At 32.4% G+C, this 17,839-nt stretch overlaps 2 protein-coding genes across 3 annotated transcripts in view; one reads left to right on the top strand and one right to left on the bottom strand.

Annotated features, from left to right (window-relative positions):
• Nucleotides 1–1,640, bottom strand: part of LOC142519346 (protein TIC 21, chloroplastic-like) — a 3,214-nt gene extending 1,574 nt beyond the window's left edge. Inside the window, exons 1-2 of the mRNA XM_075622336.1 lie at nucleotides 1,302–1,640; nucleotides 558–815 (exon numbers count right to left, since the gene is read on the bottom strand). Of these exons, the coding sequence (XP_075478451.1) occupies nucleotides 558–815; nucleotides 1,302–1,589 (546 nt within the window). The 5' untranslated portion in view covers nucleotides 1,590–1,640. The remainder of the gene's footprint in view (nucleotides 1–557; nucleotides 816–1,301) is intronic.
• Nucleotides 1,641–5,177: 3,537 nt separating this feature from the next.
• LOC142519248 (putative carbohydrate esterase At4g34215) lies at nucleotides 5,178–17,839 on the top strand. 2 transcript variants are annotated; one of them, XM_075622198.1, is made up of 2 exons: nucleotides 5,178–5,822; nucleotides 17,402–17,669. In XM_075622198.1, exons 1-2 carry the CDS (start codon nucleotides 5,274–5,276, stop codon nucleotides 17,402–17,404), a joined length of 552 nt encoding a protein of 183 aa, XP_075478313.1. In that variant the 5' UTR covers nucleotides 5,178–5,273; the 3' UTR covers nucleotides 17,405–17,669. The 2 variants fall into 2 exon arrangements, with proteins under 2 accessions (XP_075478313.1, XP_075478312.1); XM_075622197.1 differs by having other exon boundaries at nucleotides 5,183–5,822; nucleotides 17,418–17,839.

Below are 17,839 nucleotides of genomic sequence, written 5' to 3'. Positions count from 1 at the left end.
GGGACTTGTGAACTTGGAAAAAATCTAACCTTAATATTTAGCGTATTAAAATCTTCTCAACTTATGGATGCAAGAATTGAAAGATTGATCTCATATGAAAGAATTTGACAAGTATAGATTTTATTAGGGTTGTCGGCATCCTATAATATTTTTTTTGGTAAATAATACAATATAACACAACTCCAAAATACTCTTAGATTATCTCGTCAATTTGGATGTGTCAAGGAAAGTAGGTTGCTCCCTCTAAAACACCATCTTTTTTGGCTCCCTAAAGATCTTCCCTTCAGGAAACACTTTTTGTTAAAATTTTCAGTATTAGTCAGTTAGACAAAATCATGTTAGTTATTTTCAGACAGATAAAGAGTATAACTTCTTATGAACATTTAAGGTTCCACCCAAGTAGTTAAAAGTGAAATTAAAAATTTAAAAATCAACAGATATATACAAATCATAACAATGGGATCACATATTGTTTGAACTAGACGGAAATATGTAACACAGGCCAACTGAAGCTCAAACATTAAATCTAATGCTACTTATGCATAATTGTACATTACCTTAGAAGGATCATTGGCTGTTTTCCGGAGTTTCTCGGATAACCGAATATAGCCGAATGACCAGAACACAGAAATGAATGCAGCTGCTATACCACCAGCAGTAGAATAAAAGGTAGCAGGCGATGTAATCTTCCCAGATATAACGACAGAAAATGAAAGGATCGTGGCGGCAACTACCGTACAAACTAGCTGTCCCCAGAAACCAAAACTTCCTAATCTCTTGAAATTCCTCGAGGTGCTCTCTAATCTCTTTGAAACCTAATATGGCCATTTCAAACTGACGTTTTTATGTACAACATTATAATTGCTTCAACAATTGGGACCCCTCATTATTCTACTATTGTAAGTACGACTGATAAGCAGGATACCAAATGCTGGATCAATTTGCATTTTCACTTTTTTAAAGATCATTCGTCTTTGATTTAATGTATTATTACATAATTTCAACCGAAGACCCCAAATACAAATTTCATCAGCTTCCAAGACATCTTAATAAACTGTTAAAAAAACTCAATTGAGAACAAAATCTGACCTTTAATTCTTATAAAAAACTTAATATGAAATAATTACAAGTTCATCTCCAACAAACCACAATATCACAAACCCTAAATTGAAAACATGATACTTGAAATGATAAAAATCTCAACTCACCCGCCACTAGAGAAACATCAATCAAGGAAGGCTATTGCAATTCCCATCCAGGCAAAACACACGAGGACAGAGAGGGAAAGGGAAACAACATACCTGAGCGAGTTTCTCATCTTCAGAATCACCATTGGTAGAGCTATAGGCAGCAGAAATGGGAGCCGAAGCTAGGGGTTTTCTACTGTGGCTATTGAGAATAAAGTAAGGAGAAGATAAACTTCTAATACATTTCAAAGAAAAAAGAAATGAATGAGGATCTATGGTGCTGCTGAAACGGAGTGATTGAGGGGGAAGTACACACGACAAGGGCTTTCGCCACGCCGCCTCACACGGCGGAGGTGGTGGTGAGACAGCGGAGCGAGCTGCAGGCAACATTAGAGTAGGCATAGCTTATATTCGCGTTTCGAGAAGCAACCAATATTCAGGTCTTCCGCCATTTTAACGTCTTTTTTAATTTATTTTCAGAAAAAGGCTATAAATACATACTTTATTTAGAAATTTCTTTTTAAAAACATATATTTAAGATAATTTTGTAATTTGAGATGTAAATTATAACTCAACATATAATTTTATTTGTATATGCTTTTTTTAAAAAAAATAAATAGAAAATTGAGGATGCCTAGACGCTGCAAGAAAAAAATCTCATTTGTATACATATTTCAAATATATTTTTGTTATTTAGATAACTATGACTATAAAATTCAAATCCACTCCTTGAATATTTATATAATATTTTGTACTACCAATAATGAATTTCAAGTTTATCCAATAATAATGTCCTTTATACTTTATGTTATTAATACCTAAATAAGCAAGATATTGATTTTAAATTTAATATATTATTTTATCATAAATAATAAAATAAATTGAAATATATGAATTAAGAGTAGGTCTCTTATGATACGGTCTCATGAATTTTTATCTGTGAAACGGACAATCCTGCCGATATTTACAATAAGAAGTAATATTCTTAGCATAAAAAGTAATATTTTTCATGGATGACCCAAATAAGAGATATGTCTCACAAAATAGAACTCGTGAGACCGTTTCACACAAGTTTTTACATGAATTAAATTCAGCTTTTCAAGCAGACTCAGATGGTGTGAAAAAAATTTCAAGGTATACTATATTTCAAAGTACCATATAATTTGCACAATTCAGTCTCCATCACACTTTTTAAAATTAATAATTAGTTTCTGAAGTACAACATCCGCTCCCTATTTTTCCTAACTTTGCTATAATACTTTTAACTTACTCAAAGTCATTAGATCATGTGAATTCATTTTATATTTTGAGGATTTAATGAATTTGACTATATTACAAAAAAAAAAAAATCTGAAGTTAAATTTAAGTCATGGAGTTGGTGGCTTGGTGCTCGAGTTAAAAGGAACCAGCCCTTATTTTCTTGCTTCTGCTCCCTTAACTTCGAACAAATTTTCTCAAATTCCCATCCCTTTTAGTTCACCAAAAACAAACATCTCCACACTTGCTTTAACTTCTAATTCCTTTGATCATCATGAAATGCCTTCTCTCGAAAACTGTCTCCTCTTTGTTTGTGTCAGTTCTTCGAAGTGCTAACTATCTTCATCTTTGCAGGCTTTTTTTGTTGTTCTTCTTTCTTTTTACTCCTTCATTTTTCATCAATTTGGATGGAGCTATCCTTCTTTCTTTCAGGAACTCCATTCTGAATGACCCTTTATCAGTTCTAAATAACTGGAACTATTTTGATGCTACATAATGTTTATGGACTGGTGTAACATGTGCTCGAGTCGAGTCCTACCTTTGATGTGCCGGATGTTCTTCGAGTTGTAGGGTTAGCCCTCCCAAATTGTAATCTGCTAGGCGCAATCCTGAGGAGTTGGGATTTATTCCATGTCTAAGAGTTTTTGATCTTACGAATAATTCATTGAATGGAACATTGCCGAGTTCTTTTTTCAATAATCAAGAACTTCAGGTCCTCTCTCTTGCAAAGACTGAAATCTCTGGTGTGATTCCAAAGTCCTTTTCAGGGCTTAATGGTCTCAAGTTTCTCAATTTATCTGATAATTTCTTGTCTGGAAATGTACCTCAAAGTTTGACTTCCTTGAAGAATCTAACAGTGGTTTCTTTGAGGGGAAATTCATTTTCAGGCTCTGTTTTAAGTGGGATCCAATCTCTTGAGTTCTTGGATCTGTCTTACAATTTGTTGAATGGATCTTTGCCTAAAGACTTTGATGGAAGAAATTTGAGTTTCTTGGATATTTCATCCAACAGGATTTCAGGTTTATTGACTCAAGAATTTGCTGCAAAAATACCACCAAATGCTACTGTTGATCTTTCATTCAACAATCTTGTCGGAGAAATCCCCAATTCAGTGCCTTCATCTGATCAAAGAACAGAGTTTTTTTCACGGAAACACGGCCTCTGTGGCAAACAAATCAAGAAAATATATGTCGTTCCTTCGGCTTCTCCAGCTATTGCAGCCGTGCCGCAGATGATCGAATCAAACCCACTTCAAAATGATCGAATCATACCGATAGTTTAAAATCTATATTTAATAATTATTATATGAGTTTATTTGATATTTACCATGTAATCTTATTTGAATGTGCATTTCTTTACGTATGTTGATTTATTTATTATTTTAAAACTTATTTAACAAGAAATTAATAGTCATCAATGTTAGTCTACGAAAAATCGATATATAGAATTTATTATTCATGATATAGAATTGTAAAAATAAAAAGTAAAAAAAATTTTTAGGAAGTTAAATTAAATATTATGAGTTATATTTTATTCTTTAGGAGGTTAAATTAAATATTATGAGTTATATTTTATTATAATATTACTATTTCATTTGTTCTAATATTGTTTTTATGAGTTAGTTGCAGTCATTTTAAATTGATAATTATTTGTCTTTAATATGCTTCACTTTTGTAGATTATGATTTATACATTGATGAAATCCATAATTTAGTTGATTTTTAGGTTATTATGCTTTATACGTGGTGTTTGAATATATACTTTTTTTTAAAAAAAATTCAATTCATTTTGTTCTATATATTTATTCATTACAATTTATTATATAACATAAAATCAACTGTTTGAATTTTTATTTGGGAAACAATTTTGAAAGTGAAGTTATATAAGTTATTATAAATCCTCTAATATGATAAGAAATTAAGTCTAGATAAATAACAAAATGATTCAAATTGTTTTTTAGAAAATCAAAATTTTTTAATTTTCATAATATAATTGATATCACGTGCGCACGTGCATCATGCTAATAGTACTAAAAGGATCAAGAAATGTCCCCTCTTGGTCATGCTGGAACATCGAACATCAGAACGAAATTCAGCATGAAAAGTTCAAAATAGATATTAAAAAAAAAAAAAAATTCCCTTGTGATGGTTGATGGAGAGACTCAACTAGAAGTCTAGAACTCGAGTCAGGAGTTGGATCAATTAATTGCCAATTCTATGTAGGAGTCCATGTTGTAATGGTTTGTGTTAGGGCTAAGTTGTGCTTCATTGATCCCACAAAAAAAGGCCTAACATGAAACTTATTTAAGTGTTTTTTACTCATTCTAAGTCCTTTTTTAGTTAAATTGTGATATATCTATTCTATTTTATTAAATTTGACGACACGATAGTAACTATCTAGGAAAGACACTAACTTTTTTTTCCAACTTTACTTTTATATGATACTAATATTACACTTTTGTTTTTTTTTTTAAATTTCAACACATATTTTTATTTTTATTTTTTTATTTCAACAATTCAAATATCAATTTAATTATTTCATAATTTGTCAAATTTCACTTTAGTCTATCTATAATAATAAAAATATTGTAAACACACGCATTACATGTGCAGAATAACTAGTATTCATAACGTGGCGAACCTTAGTTGGTAAGTTGTATTTTTTTTATTGATTAATTAATCAATTTGGTATATATTAATATAGAACTAGGAAAAAAAATATATTTAAAATAGAAATCAACCACCAAAGCCACAAAATTCAATGAAACATACGGATCCCATTAAAAGCTAGAAACCAGACAAAGGGTATCGTCCAGAAGTCAATTCCGTCGATGGATTTCTCAGAATCGATCCAGACAAATGAAGCCAACCCCACCAAACAGATCTTCATCTTATCCGGTCAGAGCAACATGGCCGGCCGAGGCGGCGTTGACAAGCACAATCACTGGGACGGCGTAGTTCCACCCGAATGCGCCGCCGATAGCTGCAAAATCTTCCGCCTCAACGCGCAACTCAGCTGGGAGGTGGCGCGTGAGCCCCTTCACCACGACATCGACACCAAAAAGATTTGCGGTGTGGGACCCGGTATGTCGTTCGCCAATGCGGTGAAGGATTCAGCCGGGGCGATCGGGTTGGTGCCTTGCGCCGTCGGCGGGACAGCCATCAAGGAATGGGCGCGTGGCGGCCACCTTTACGAAAACATGGTGAATCGCGCCAGAGCCGCTGTGCACATCGGCGGAGAAATCAAGGCGCTACTGTGGTACCAAGGGGAGAGCGACACGGCGTCGCAGGATGATGTGGATTGCTACAAGGGGAATATGGAGACGCTTATTCACAGCGTGCGTGCTGATCTGGGTTTGCCTTCTCTTCCAATCATTCAGGTCTGTTAATTAGCTTTATACATCAAACTCATTATTTTGTATTAACCCAAGCATCTTCGAATATAATTGACAATATGTTTAATATTTTATTAATAAACAATTTAATTCTTTATTTTTAAAAATAATTGAATAGCTCACAAACAATCATATTTTGGGTCGGACTTGAACTCGAAAATGTTATGAAAAAATAAAAATTTATGATAAAAAAGTAAAAATATCAAAATCTCAAAATTATCAAACTACACATTTTATAATATTTTTCTCTCAACTCAGTTGTAAATTTCTTCACAAATTGTAAGGTTATTTATAGAGTTTTTTTGGTAATAATCCAAAAAATAAATTACACAATTATCTTCATCATCACACACAAATTTCTAATTTTTACAACTCTTATTTTCAACATTCAAATATTCAATACACCTATTTTGAATATTAATTTTCAACACTCCCCATTGTGATGATGATCATAATGATTGTCTTCATTACGTGTTTTTATACTGCATCGTTAAAAATCTTACTTGGAAAAACTCATTGAGATAAAAATCATAGTAAGGGAAAAAGAGTGCAGTTACGTAAACTCCCCCTCATGTTGACACGAACAATTCTTAACAAATTTCGTAGATTGCGCATCCCAATATTATATATGTGCTTTATGAATATTGTCGTAGGAAGTGCCTTTGTGAAGAGGTCTGATGAGTTTTCACTTGATTGAATGTGACGAACATCATATATTTATTCTTCTCGAGCTCCTTGGTGAATGCAAAGAACTTAGGAGGAATATGCTTAATTCTGTCGCTTTTTATGTATCATTCTTTCATTTTAGTAACACATGCAGCAATATCTTCATATAGTATCACATGCTTCTCGTCAAATGATAATCCGCATGAGATTTGGATATGTTGGGTCATTGATTTTAACCACACACATTCACGGCTTGCTTCATGTAGTGCAATAATCTCGGCATGATTTGATGAAGTTGGTACGAGTGTCTATTTCTGTGTACGCCAAGAAATTGAAGTGCCTCCACGAGTAAATACATATCCAGTTTGGGAAGTGTCTTGTGTGGATCAGATAAGTATCCAGCATCGGCATAACCATTTATACTTGGATTAGTATCGTTTGAATACAAAAGTCCTAAGTCTGTCGTTCCAATGATGTTTAAATCATCAACATATACAGCAATAATTACGCATCCGGATGTTGTTTTCTTAATGAAAACATAAGGGCATATTGAATTATTTACATATCTCTTTTTCATCAAGTGATCACTTAGCCGATTATACCACATTAGGCCAGATTGTTTTAACCCATATAATGATCTTTGTAATTTTTTAGAATAACATTATCAGGGTTTTGAACTTTATATCTTACTATTTCATTTTTCTCATTTCGCTTTCGAATAAAAACTCATTTGTATCCAACATGTTTTACACCTTCAGGTGTAAGGACTATAGTTCCAAAAACATTATGTCTATTTAGCGAATCCAATTCAACATGGATGACATCTTTGCATTTTATCCAATCTTGTCGATTTTTACATTCACCAAAAGATTTTGGTTCATGATCTTCATTATCATTTATGATATCGATTGCCACATTATAAGAAAATATATCATCAATTTCTTCTATATTTTTTCGGTTCAATATTTTTTCAGTATTAATATAATTGATAGAGATTTCACGATTCTCGTCGGTTTGTAGTTGACAGAACATTTTCATCATCATGTGTTTCTTCAGGAACATCATTCTCTATTTTGTGATCATCGTATTTCTCTATGAATTTTATTTTTCGAGGATTTTTATCATTGGAACCGACTGGCCTTCCACGCTTCAGGCGTTTTACGACATCATGAGTTATTTCAATTTGTTTCTTTGGAATTTCAATTCGAGCAGGAGCATTTACAACATGTATATATGATTTAGTTACCCCTTTTGCATCTGTAAATGCATCTGATATTTGATTTGCTATTCTTTGCAAGTGCACAATTTGTTGTACATCTTTTTCACATTGTTTTGCTCTTGGATCTAGATGTAACAATGATGATACATACCATGTAATTTTCTTTTCGGTATGTTTCTTGTCTCCTTCTAACATTGGGAAGATTTCCTCATTAAAATGACAATCAGCAAAACGTGTTGTGAACACGTCGTCTGTCTGAGGTTCAAGATATCGAATGATGGATGGACTATCATAACCGATATAAATTCCAATCTTTCTTTGAGTTCCCATTTTCTTTCGTTGAAGTGGTGCAATAGGCACATACACCATACATCCAAAAATTCTCAGATGAGAAATGTCTGGTTCTTTACCAAATGCAAGCTGCAATTAGGAGTAATTATGATATGCATTTGGTCTGGTGCGAATTAATGCATCGGCATGTAAAATTGCATATCCCCATATAGAAATAGGTAGCTTTGTTTTCATAATCATTGGTCTAACAATTAGTTGCAGACGTTTAATCAATGATTCCGTCAATCCATTCTGTGTATGCACATGAGCAACAGGATGCTCAACAGTGATTCTCATATACATATAATAATCATTGAAAGTCTGAAAAGTGAATTCAGCAGCATTATCAAGTCTAATTTTCTTGATTGTATAATCAGAAAATTGATTCCTCAATTTTATTATTTGAGCAAGTAATCTTGCAAATGCAACATTTCGAGTTGACAATAAACATAATGTGACCATCTACTGGAGAAATCAATCAATACCATAAAGTATCTAAATGGTTCACATGGTGGATGAATTGGTCCACAAATATCACCCTGAATACGTTCAAGAAATATTGGTGATTCAGTTTGGATTTTGGTCGGTGATGATCATATAATAAGTTTTCCTACGAGAACATGCTTTACATTGAAACTTATTACTCTGAAAGATCTTCTGATCTTTCAGCGGATGACCATATGTATTTTCTATAATTCTTCGCATCATTGTTGAACCAGGATGTCCTAATCGATCATGCCAATTGGTTAATATTGAAGAATTATCAACTATCATGTTTGATTCAATGAGACTTATACTTGTATAATGCAATCCAGTAGGGAGCAATTATAATTTTTCAATCACATATTTCTTTCCTGATTTATATGTGGTAAGACACATATATTTCTCATTCTCTTCATTAATTGTTTGGGTATCATACTCATGTGAATATATATCATTAAAACTCAACAAAATTTTTTCGATTGTGGTGAATACGAAGCATCATTGATAAAAAAAAATGGTACCATTATGTAACCAAAATTGTGTTTTACCCAACTTTTAATCAAGTCTACATGATCTGATATTGTATTCGCCATTGTTTTGTTGGTTTTAGTTCCAAGAAATATCTTTTTATCTCGGAGGATAGTGTGCGTTGTACCACTAGCGCAGATATGCAAACTTCAGCTTTGTTCATAGCATTTTCAATATTTGAACTTCAAACAAAAAAATGCAATAAAATAAAATTACTGACAATACATTTATAAAAATAAAATACAATACATATGTAAAAATATAACACACGATAAAATATTATCATAAGAGTACATGAAAAATAAAATATTTTACATATCTATTCCACCAGAAAATTGATCATTGTCCGAGAAATCAATTAGAAAATCTCCAGCATCAAAATGAGTTAAATCATTCAAAGGTTCATTGTGTTCAGTGAAGTTGGTCCCCTTTTATTTCTCCTTTATTGATTCTTTATAAAGTTTACAAAGGTGCTCAGGGACTCGACAAATACGGAACCAATGTCCTGGAGTAACACATCTAAAACAAGAAATTTCAAATCTTTTTGAGTGATTCTCATTAACACTCATATTCTCATGATGTCTTTTCAGTGGATGGTTTGGGACGCTCTTTTGAGATGAGTTATAGAAATAACTATCTCGATTATTTTCAAAACCACGGCCGCGTCCACGACCACGACCATGACCACTTCCACGTCCATGTCCACGACCACGACCTCGATTTCGTCCTCGACCAAAATCTTGTCTATAACTTTGATTTTGGTTTCCAGTTTTAAATTCATTTTTACTTATGACATTTACTTCAAGAAATGCCGTTGAACCAATGGATTGTGCCTGATGATTTCTCATTAACAGCTCGTTATTCTTTTCCGCCACAAGAAGACAGACGATAAGTTCAGAATATATCGAAAATTCACGCACTCTATATTGTTGTTGTAGAATTATATTCGATGCGTGAAAAGTGAAAAATATGTTTTCAAGCATTTTCAATTCAGTAATCTCATGCCCACAAAATTTCAATTGTGAGATTATTCGATATATCGTCGAGTTGTAATCACTGAATTTCTTAAATTCTTGGAATCTCAACGTATTTCATTCATCCCGGGCGGTCGGAAGTATAACTTCCCTTATATGTTCGAATCTTTCTTTTAATCCCTTCCACAAAGCCATGAGATCTTTTTCAATTAGATATTCACATTTTAATCATTCGTCGAGATGTCGACGCAAAAATATCATGGCTTTTGCCTTTTCTTGTGATGTGGATACGTCATTTTCTTTTATGGTCTCATTTAGACCCAATGACTCAAGAAGCATTTCTACATCGAGAGTCCATGGCATATAATTTTTTCCCGTAATATCAAGAGTAATGAATTCGAGCTTTGCCAAGTTTGACATGGTGGTATTAAAAAAATTATGATACATTTTATTAGTTAATGAATATTGCAATATAAAGTAATGGATAAACAACAAATACAAGCATTCGTAAAAATAAAAAAACACTCGAAGAGGATATTCACTGATAAATACAAGATTCGTGAGTATTATAACCAAAATAATTAAAAATAACATTGAGAAAATCATCTTCTTTTTTTTTCGAAAATTTGATGAAAAATAATTTTTTAGAGAAGAAGAGAAAGTTGGAGTGATTGAATGTGTTTGTGAGATCATATTTATAGGGCAAAAACTAGCCGTTTTGTTACCGTTTATGACCATTGGTGTAGAAAAAAATAAATGTATGTATTTGTATAATTTTATGGTAATAATATGGTGTATATAATATTAGTCATATTTAAATAATTATGTATATCATATCATATTATTAAAATGAGGTGTCATAAGATATTTTTTAAAAAAATCTTATAGACTTTTATACTTGTCGTATCCCTTACCGGGAGTGTGGGATGTCGTCTTAACATACTCCTAGGATTTATAACAAGTTTTTTTGAAAAATTTATTTTTATTATTTCTAATCTTTATTATATAATAATATTATATTATATATTAAATATATACACAATAAATAAATAAACAGTAAAATAAATATTATTAATTTTGTTACATTTTTCTTCTGTTTTGGAGCTTGGAAAGATATGGAGGACTTTTAGAGTTTCGTGCTGATAACGTGTTATGAAAAAGTAAAAATTTATGGTAAAAAAATAAAAATATCAAACTCTCAAAATTATCAAACTATACACTTTATAATATTTTTCTCTCAACTTCAATTGTAAATTTCTTCACAAATGGTGAGGCTATTTATAGAATTTCTTTAATAATAATCCAAAAAAATAAATTACATCATTACCTTCATCATCACACACAAATTTCTAATTTTTACAACTCTTATTTTAAACATTCAAATATTCAACATTCAAAATTTTCAAAAAAACTTGTTATAAATCCTGGGAGTATGTTAAGACGATATCCCACACTCCCGGTAAGGGATACGACAAGTATAAAAGTCTATAAGGTTTTTAAACAAAATACCTTATGATACATCATTTTAATAATGTGATATGATATACATAATTATTTAAACATGAATAATATTATATACAACATATTATTACCATAAAATTATACAAATACATACATTTATTTTTTTTTGTACACCAACGGTTATAAACGGTAACAAAACGGCTAGTTTTTGTCCTATAAATATGGTCTCACAAGTATATTCAATCACTCCAACTTTCTCTTCTTCTCTAAAAAATTATTCTTCATCAAATTTTCGAAAAAAAAGAAGATGATTTTCCCAAGGTTATTTTTAATTATTTTGGTTATAATACTCACGAATCTTGTATTTCTCGGAGAATACTCTTCTCGTGTGTGTTTCTTTATTTTTACGAATGCTTGTACTTGTTGTGTATCCATTACTTTGTATTACAATATTCATTAATTAATAAAATGCATCATAATTGTTTTAGTATCACCATATCAAACTTGGCAAAACTCGAATTCATTGCTCTTGATATTACGGAGAAAAATTATATGCCATAGACTCTCGATATAGAAATGCATCTTGAGTCATTGGGTCTATATGAGACCATAAAAGAAAATGGCATATCCACATCACAAGAAAAGGCAAAAGCCATGATATTTTTGTGTCGACATCGCGACGAGTAATTAAAATGTGAATATCTAATTGAAAAAGATCTCATGACTTTGTGAAAGGGATTAAAAGAAAGATTCGAACATATAAGGGAAGTTATACTTCCGACCGCCTGGGATGAATGAAATACGTTGAGATTCTACGATTTTAAGAAATTCAGTGATTACAACTCGACGATGTATCGAATAATCTCACAATTGAGATTTTGTGGGCACGAGATTACTGAATTGGAAATGCTTGAAAAAACAATTTCCACTTTTCACGCATCGAATATAACTCTACAACAACAATAGAGAGTGCGTGGATTTTCGAGATGTTCTGAACTTATCGTCTGTCTCCTTGTGGCGGAAAAGAATAACGAGCTGTTAATGAGAAATCATCAGGCACGACCCACTGGTTCAACGGCATTTCCTGAAGTAAATGTCATAAGCAAAATGAATTTAAAACTGGAAACCAAAATCAAAGTTATAGACAAGATTTTGGTTGAGGACGAAATCGAGGTCGTGGTCGTTGACATGGACGTAGAAGTGGTCGTGGTCGTGGCCGCGACCGTGGTTTTGAAAATAATCGAGATAGTTATTTATATAACTCATCTCAAAAGAGCGTCTCAAACCATCCACTGAAAAAGCATCATGAGAATATGAGTGTTAATGAGAATCATTCAAAAAGATTTGAAAATTCTTGTTTTAGATGTGGTACTCCAGGACATTGGTTCTGTATTTGTCGAGCCCCTGAGCACCTTTGTAAACTTTATAAAGAATCAATAAAGGGGGAAGAAAAGAAGACCAACTTCACTGAACACAGTGAACCTTTGAGTGATCCAATTCATTTTGATGCTGAAGATTTTCTGATTGATTTCTCGGACAATGATCAATTTTCTGGTGGAATAGATATGTAAAATATTTTATTTTTCATGTACTCTTATGAAATGTTTTATCGTATGTTATATTTTTACATATGTATTGTATTTTATTTTATTTTTATAAATGTATTGTCAGTAATTTTATTTTATTGCATTTTTTTGTTTGAAGTTCAAATATTGAAAATGCTATGAACAAAGCTGAAGTTTGCATATCTGCGCTAGTGGTACAACACACACTATCCTCCGAGATAAAAAGATATTTTTTAGAACTAAAACCAACAAAACAATGGTGAATACAATATCAGGTCCTGTAGACTTGATTAAAAGTTGTGGTAAAGCACAATTTTGGTTACATAATGGTACCATTTTTTTTTATCAATGATGCTTCGTATTCACCACAATCGAAAAGAAATTTGTTGAGTTTTAATGATATATATTCACATGAGTATGATACTCAAACAATTAATGAAGAGAATGAGAAATATATGTGTCTTACCACATATAAATCAGGAAAGAAATATGTGATTGAAAAACTATCAATGCTCCCTACTAGATTGCATTATACACGTATAAGTCTCATTGAATCAAACATGATAGTTGATAATTCTTCAATATTAACCAATTGGCATGATCGATTAGGACATCCTGGTTCGACAATGATGCGAAGAATTATAGAAAATACATATGGTCATCCGCTGAAAGATCAGAAGATCTTTCAGAATAATAAGTTTCAATGTAAAGCATGTTCTCATGGAAAACTTATTATATGATCATCACCAGCCAAAATCCAAACTGAATCACCAATGTTTCTTGAACGTATTCAGGGTGATATTTGTGGACCAATTCATCCACCATGTGAACAATTTAGATACTTTATGGTATTGATTGATTTCTCCAGCAGATGGTCACATGTATTTTTATTGTCAACTCTAAATGTTGCATTTGCAAGATTACTTGCTCAAATAATAAAATTGAGGAATCAGTTTTTCGATTATACAATCAAGAAAATTAGACTTGATAATGCTGGTGAATTCACTTATCAGACTTTCAATTATTATTGTGTGTCTATGGGAATCACTGTTGAGCATCATGTTGCTCATGTGCATACACAGAATGGATTGGTTGAATCATTTATTAAACTTCTGTAACTGATTGATAGTCCATCAATCATTCGATACCTTTAACCTCAGACAGACGACGTGTTCACAACACGTTTTGCTGATTGTCATTTTAATAAGGAAATCTTCCCAATGTTAGGGGGAGAAAAGAACATACCGAAAAGAAAATTACATGGTATGTATCATCATTGCTACATCTAGATCCTAGAACAAAACAATGTGAAAAAGATGTACAGCAAATTGTGCACTTGCAAAAAATAGCAAATCAAATACCAGATGCATTTATAGATGTAAAGGTGGTAACTAAATCATATATACATGCTGTAAATGCTCCTGCTCGAATTGAAATTCCAAATAAACAAATTGAAAAAACTCATGATGTCGTAAAACGCCTGAAGCGTGGAAGGTCAGTCGGTTCCAATGATAAAAATCCTCGAAAAAAAATATTAATAGAGAAACACGATGATCACAAAATAGAGAATGATGTTCCTGAAGAAGCACATGATGATCACAAAATAGAGAATGATGTTCCTGAAGAAACACATGATGATGAAAATGTTCTGTCAGAACCACAATCTGACGAGAATCGTGAAATCTCTATCAATTATATTAATATTGGATGTTCGAACTTTTCAAGTTCGCAATCTTGATTTTGATGATAACAAAACTTGTTAGTTCTATTACTAATAATCTACCTTAGTGTGCAGCATCTAAGATCACTCACAAGATGTTTACATCGTAAACTGAATACCCAACTGATCGCACAAAATGAATCAATCTAACTGTTACATCAATTGAGCAGTCCAGCTGATTGTCCAGTTGAGTGGTTCAGCAAGAGAACCTCAGAAGCCTGGCCAGTCGAAGGAGTGTTCAACTGATGAAGAAACCCAGCTGATCAGTCCAAATGAACAAGAGTGAAATCAGCCCAACTGACGAGTCAACCGATTTCACCAGCCCAACTGAAGATCAGTTCAACTGACCAGTTCGAAGCATCGGTCAGAAGCTTTCAGTTATGGATGAAGAAGACAAACTCTTTCAGTGGAATCCAGTTGTACGTGAAGGTACAAAGCCCTTGTCCAGTCAAAGGACAATAATGGACGTTGCATCAGAGCATTAAAGACAAAACGTTTCAGAAGGGCAGTCGAAAAGTCGAGACACAAAGTCCATGAAACGAATTCAAGATGCAACGGATACAACAAATGAGTCTCACTGTACGATTAGTTTTCCCGCCTATATAAAGAGAAGATCAGTGAAGACTCAATAACAACGAAAAAGAAGAAGACGTTAAACTTGTGTATGTAGTCTTTCTCACGTAGACATTAAAGAATTGTTGACTGGAAGGTGCTGCCTGCAGTCTAGTCTAGAAGTTCAGTTTAGGCAGTAGTGTAAGTCCTAGCTGACTGGGTTTATACAAAGAGTTGTATAAATCAAAGTCTTCTAGTGGATCCTACCCGAGGCGGTAGAAGGGGTGACGTAGGAGCAGTTGAAGTCTCCGAATATCCATTAACATATCTTGTGTATTTAACTGTTTAACTATTGTTTTCAAACTGTTTGGATCAGTTAGAGTATCCGTCAGCTCAGTTGTCATCATAACTGAACTGATGAATGCAAAAACTAATCTATCCTTTTTTCGGTTATTCAGTTTACATAAGATAAAATATTTTCTAATATAACAGTCTTCTTCACGAAGGATTACTTTGAGTTTCTTCCGCTTGCTTTTAAACCAAACTCGATTTAATTCATCGGTGTTAATATTCTTAGAACACGAGCTATTGAAGCTCATTAGAAAAGGATCCATTCCGTCCATGTGAAGATGATGTAAACATTTTTGGTCCAGAAGTATCATATCTAAGTGCTATCGGTGCACTTATGTATCTTACAAATTGTACAAGGCCTGATATATCTTTTGCCATAATTTTATTGGCAAGATTTAGCACATATCCAACAAAGAGACACTAGAACAGAATTAAACATATATTCTGTTATTTACGAGGAACGACAGACTTAGGACTTTTGTATTCAAAAGATGCTAATCCAAGTATAATTGGTTATGCCGATGCTGGATACTTATCTGATCCACACAAGACACGTTCCCAAACTGGATATATATTTACTCGTGGAGGCACTGCAATTTCTTGCGTTCACAGAAACAAACACTCGTAACAACTTCATCAAATCATGCCGAGATTATTTCACTACATGAAGCAAGCCGTGAATGCATGTGGTTAAAATCAATGACCCAGCATATCAAATCTCATGCGGATTATCATTTGACGAGAAGCCTGTGATACTATATGAAGATAATGTTGCATGTGTTGCTCAAATGAAAGAATGATACATAAAAAACGACAGAACTAAATATATTCCTCATAAGTTCTTCGCATTCACCAAGGAGTTTGAGAAGAATAAATATGTTGATGTTCGTCACATTCAATCAAGTGAAAACTCATCAGATCTCTTCACAAAGGCACTTCTTACGACAATATTCAGAAAACACATATATAATATTGGGATGTGCAATCTACTACAAAATTTGTGAAGAATTGTTCGTGTCAACATGAGGAGGAGTTTACGTGACTGCACTCTTTTTTCCTTACTATGGTTTTTATCTCGATGAGTTTTTCCTAATAAGGTTTTTAACGAGGCAGTATAAAAACACGTAATGAAGACAATCATTATGATCATCATCACAAGGGGAAGTGTTGAAATTTAATATTCAAAATAGGTGTATTGAATATTTGAATGTTGAAAATAAGAGTTGTAAAAATTAGAATTTGTGTGTGATGATGATGGTAATGATGTAATTTATTTTTTGGATTATTACCAAAGAAATTCTATAAATAGCATCATCATTTGTGAAGAAATTTATAATTGAGTTGAGAGAAAAATATTATAAAGTGTGTAGTTTGATAATTTTGAGAGTTTGATAGTTTTAACATAAATTTTCACTTTTTCATAACATATATTATATCAAGAGTAAGTTTCGATTTTTATTTTGTATAAGAAAACAAAAAATGTGAGGTCATCAATATTTTTTTATTTTTTGGTGAAATCGACCATCTTATACAAACATCGGGAGTTCTACTTATTTTGTAGCATAGTCTCATCTCGCTTATCCCGATTCGAATCCAAGGCTTATTGTTTTTGTTTCATATTTTCGATTAAGTTCGGTTCGATTTGATTAGCTGATATTTCTATAATAATTCAAATAAATATTTCATGTTTATTTTTGCAAAAATGTTATTGAAAGTGAAATGAAATCATAGGTAGCAATAGTTTCTGGAGACCAAAAATATTTGGAGAAGATGAGAGAGATACAAAAAGGAATTGATATTCCAAATGTGGTGTGTGTGGATGCTGAAGGCTTGCAGCTCAAGGAAGATAATCTGCATTTAACAACAGAGGCCCAAGTTCAATTGGGCCATTCCCTAGCCCAAGCCTATCTCACCCTCTCTGTGGCCCAAAACTGAACACTCTTTCGACAAATCATGAATAAAAAAGCCCTAATTTCGTTGGTTGTTTCGTAGCCCATTATCAATTATGCTGTAATAATATAGCACATTGATATATTAATAAATAATAATTATGTGAATTAAATAATCATTGTATTGTATGTTATGTTTTAACTGTAATGATATTAAATACTCTCTGTATTGATATTTAAATTAATTTTTTTTTCGAAATCAAA

The sequence above is a fragment of the Primulina tabacum genome, chromosome 11, assembly GCF_025594145.1.
Source record: "Primulina tabacum isolate GXHZ01 chromosome 11, ASM2559414v2, whole genome shotgun sequence".
NCBI lineage: Eukaryota > Viridiplantae > Streptophyta > Magnoliopsida > Lamiales > Gesneriaceae > Primulina > Primulina tabacum.
The sequence above is the reverse complement of the archived record's forward strand: the minus strand, read 5'-3'. Positions and strand labels throughout refer to the sequence as shown.

Bases quoted from the DNA above. Each gene is read 5' to 3' on its own strand.
- LOC142519248 (XM_075622197.1), top strand. From the start codon at position 5,274: ATGGATTTCTCAGAATCGATCCAGACAAATGAAGCCAACCCCACCAAA. The intron at 5,823-17,417 runs GTCTGTTAATTA...ATGAAATCATAG, and splicing joins CTTCTCTTCCAATCATTCAG to GTAGCAATAGTTTCTGGAGA.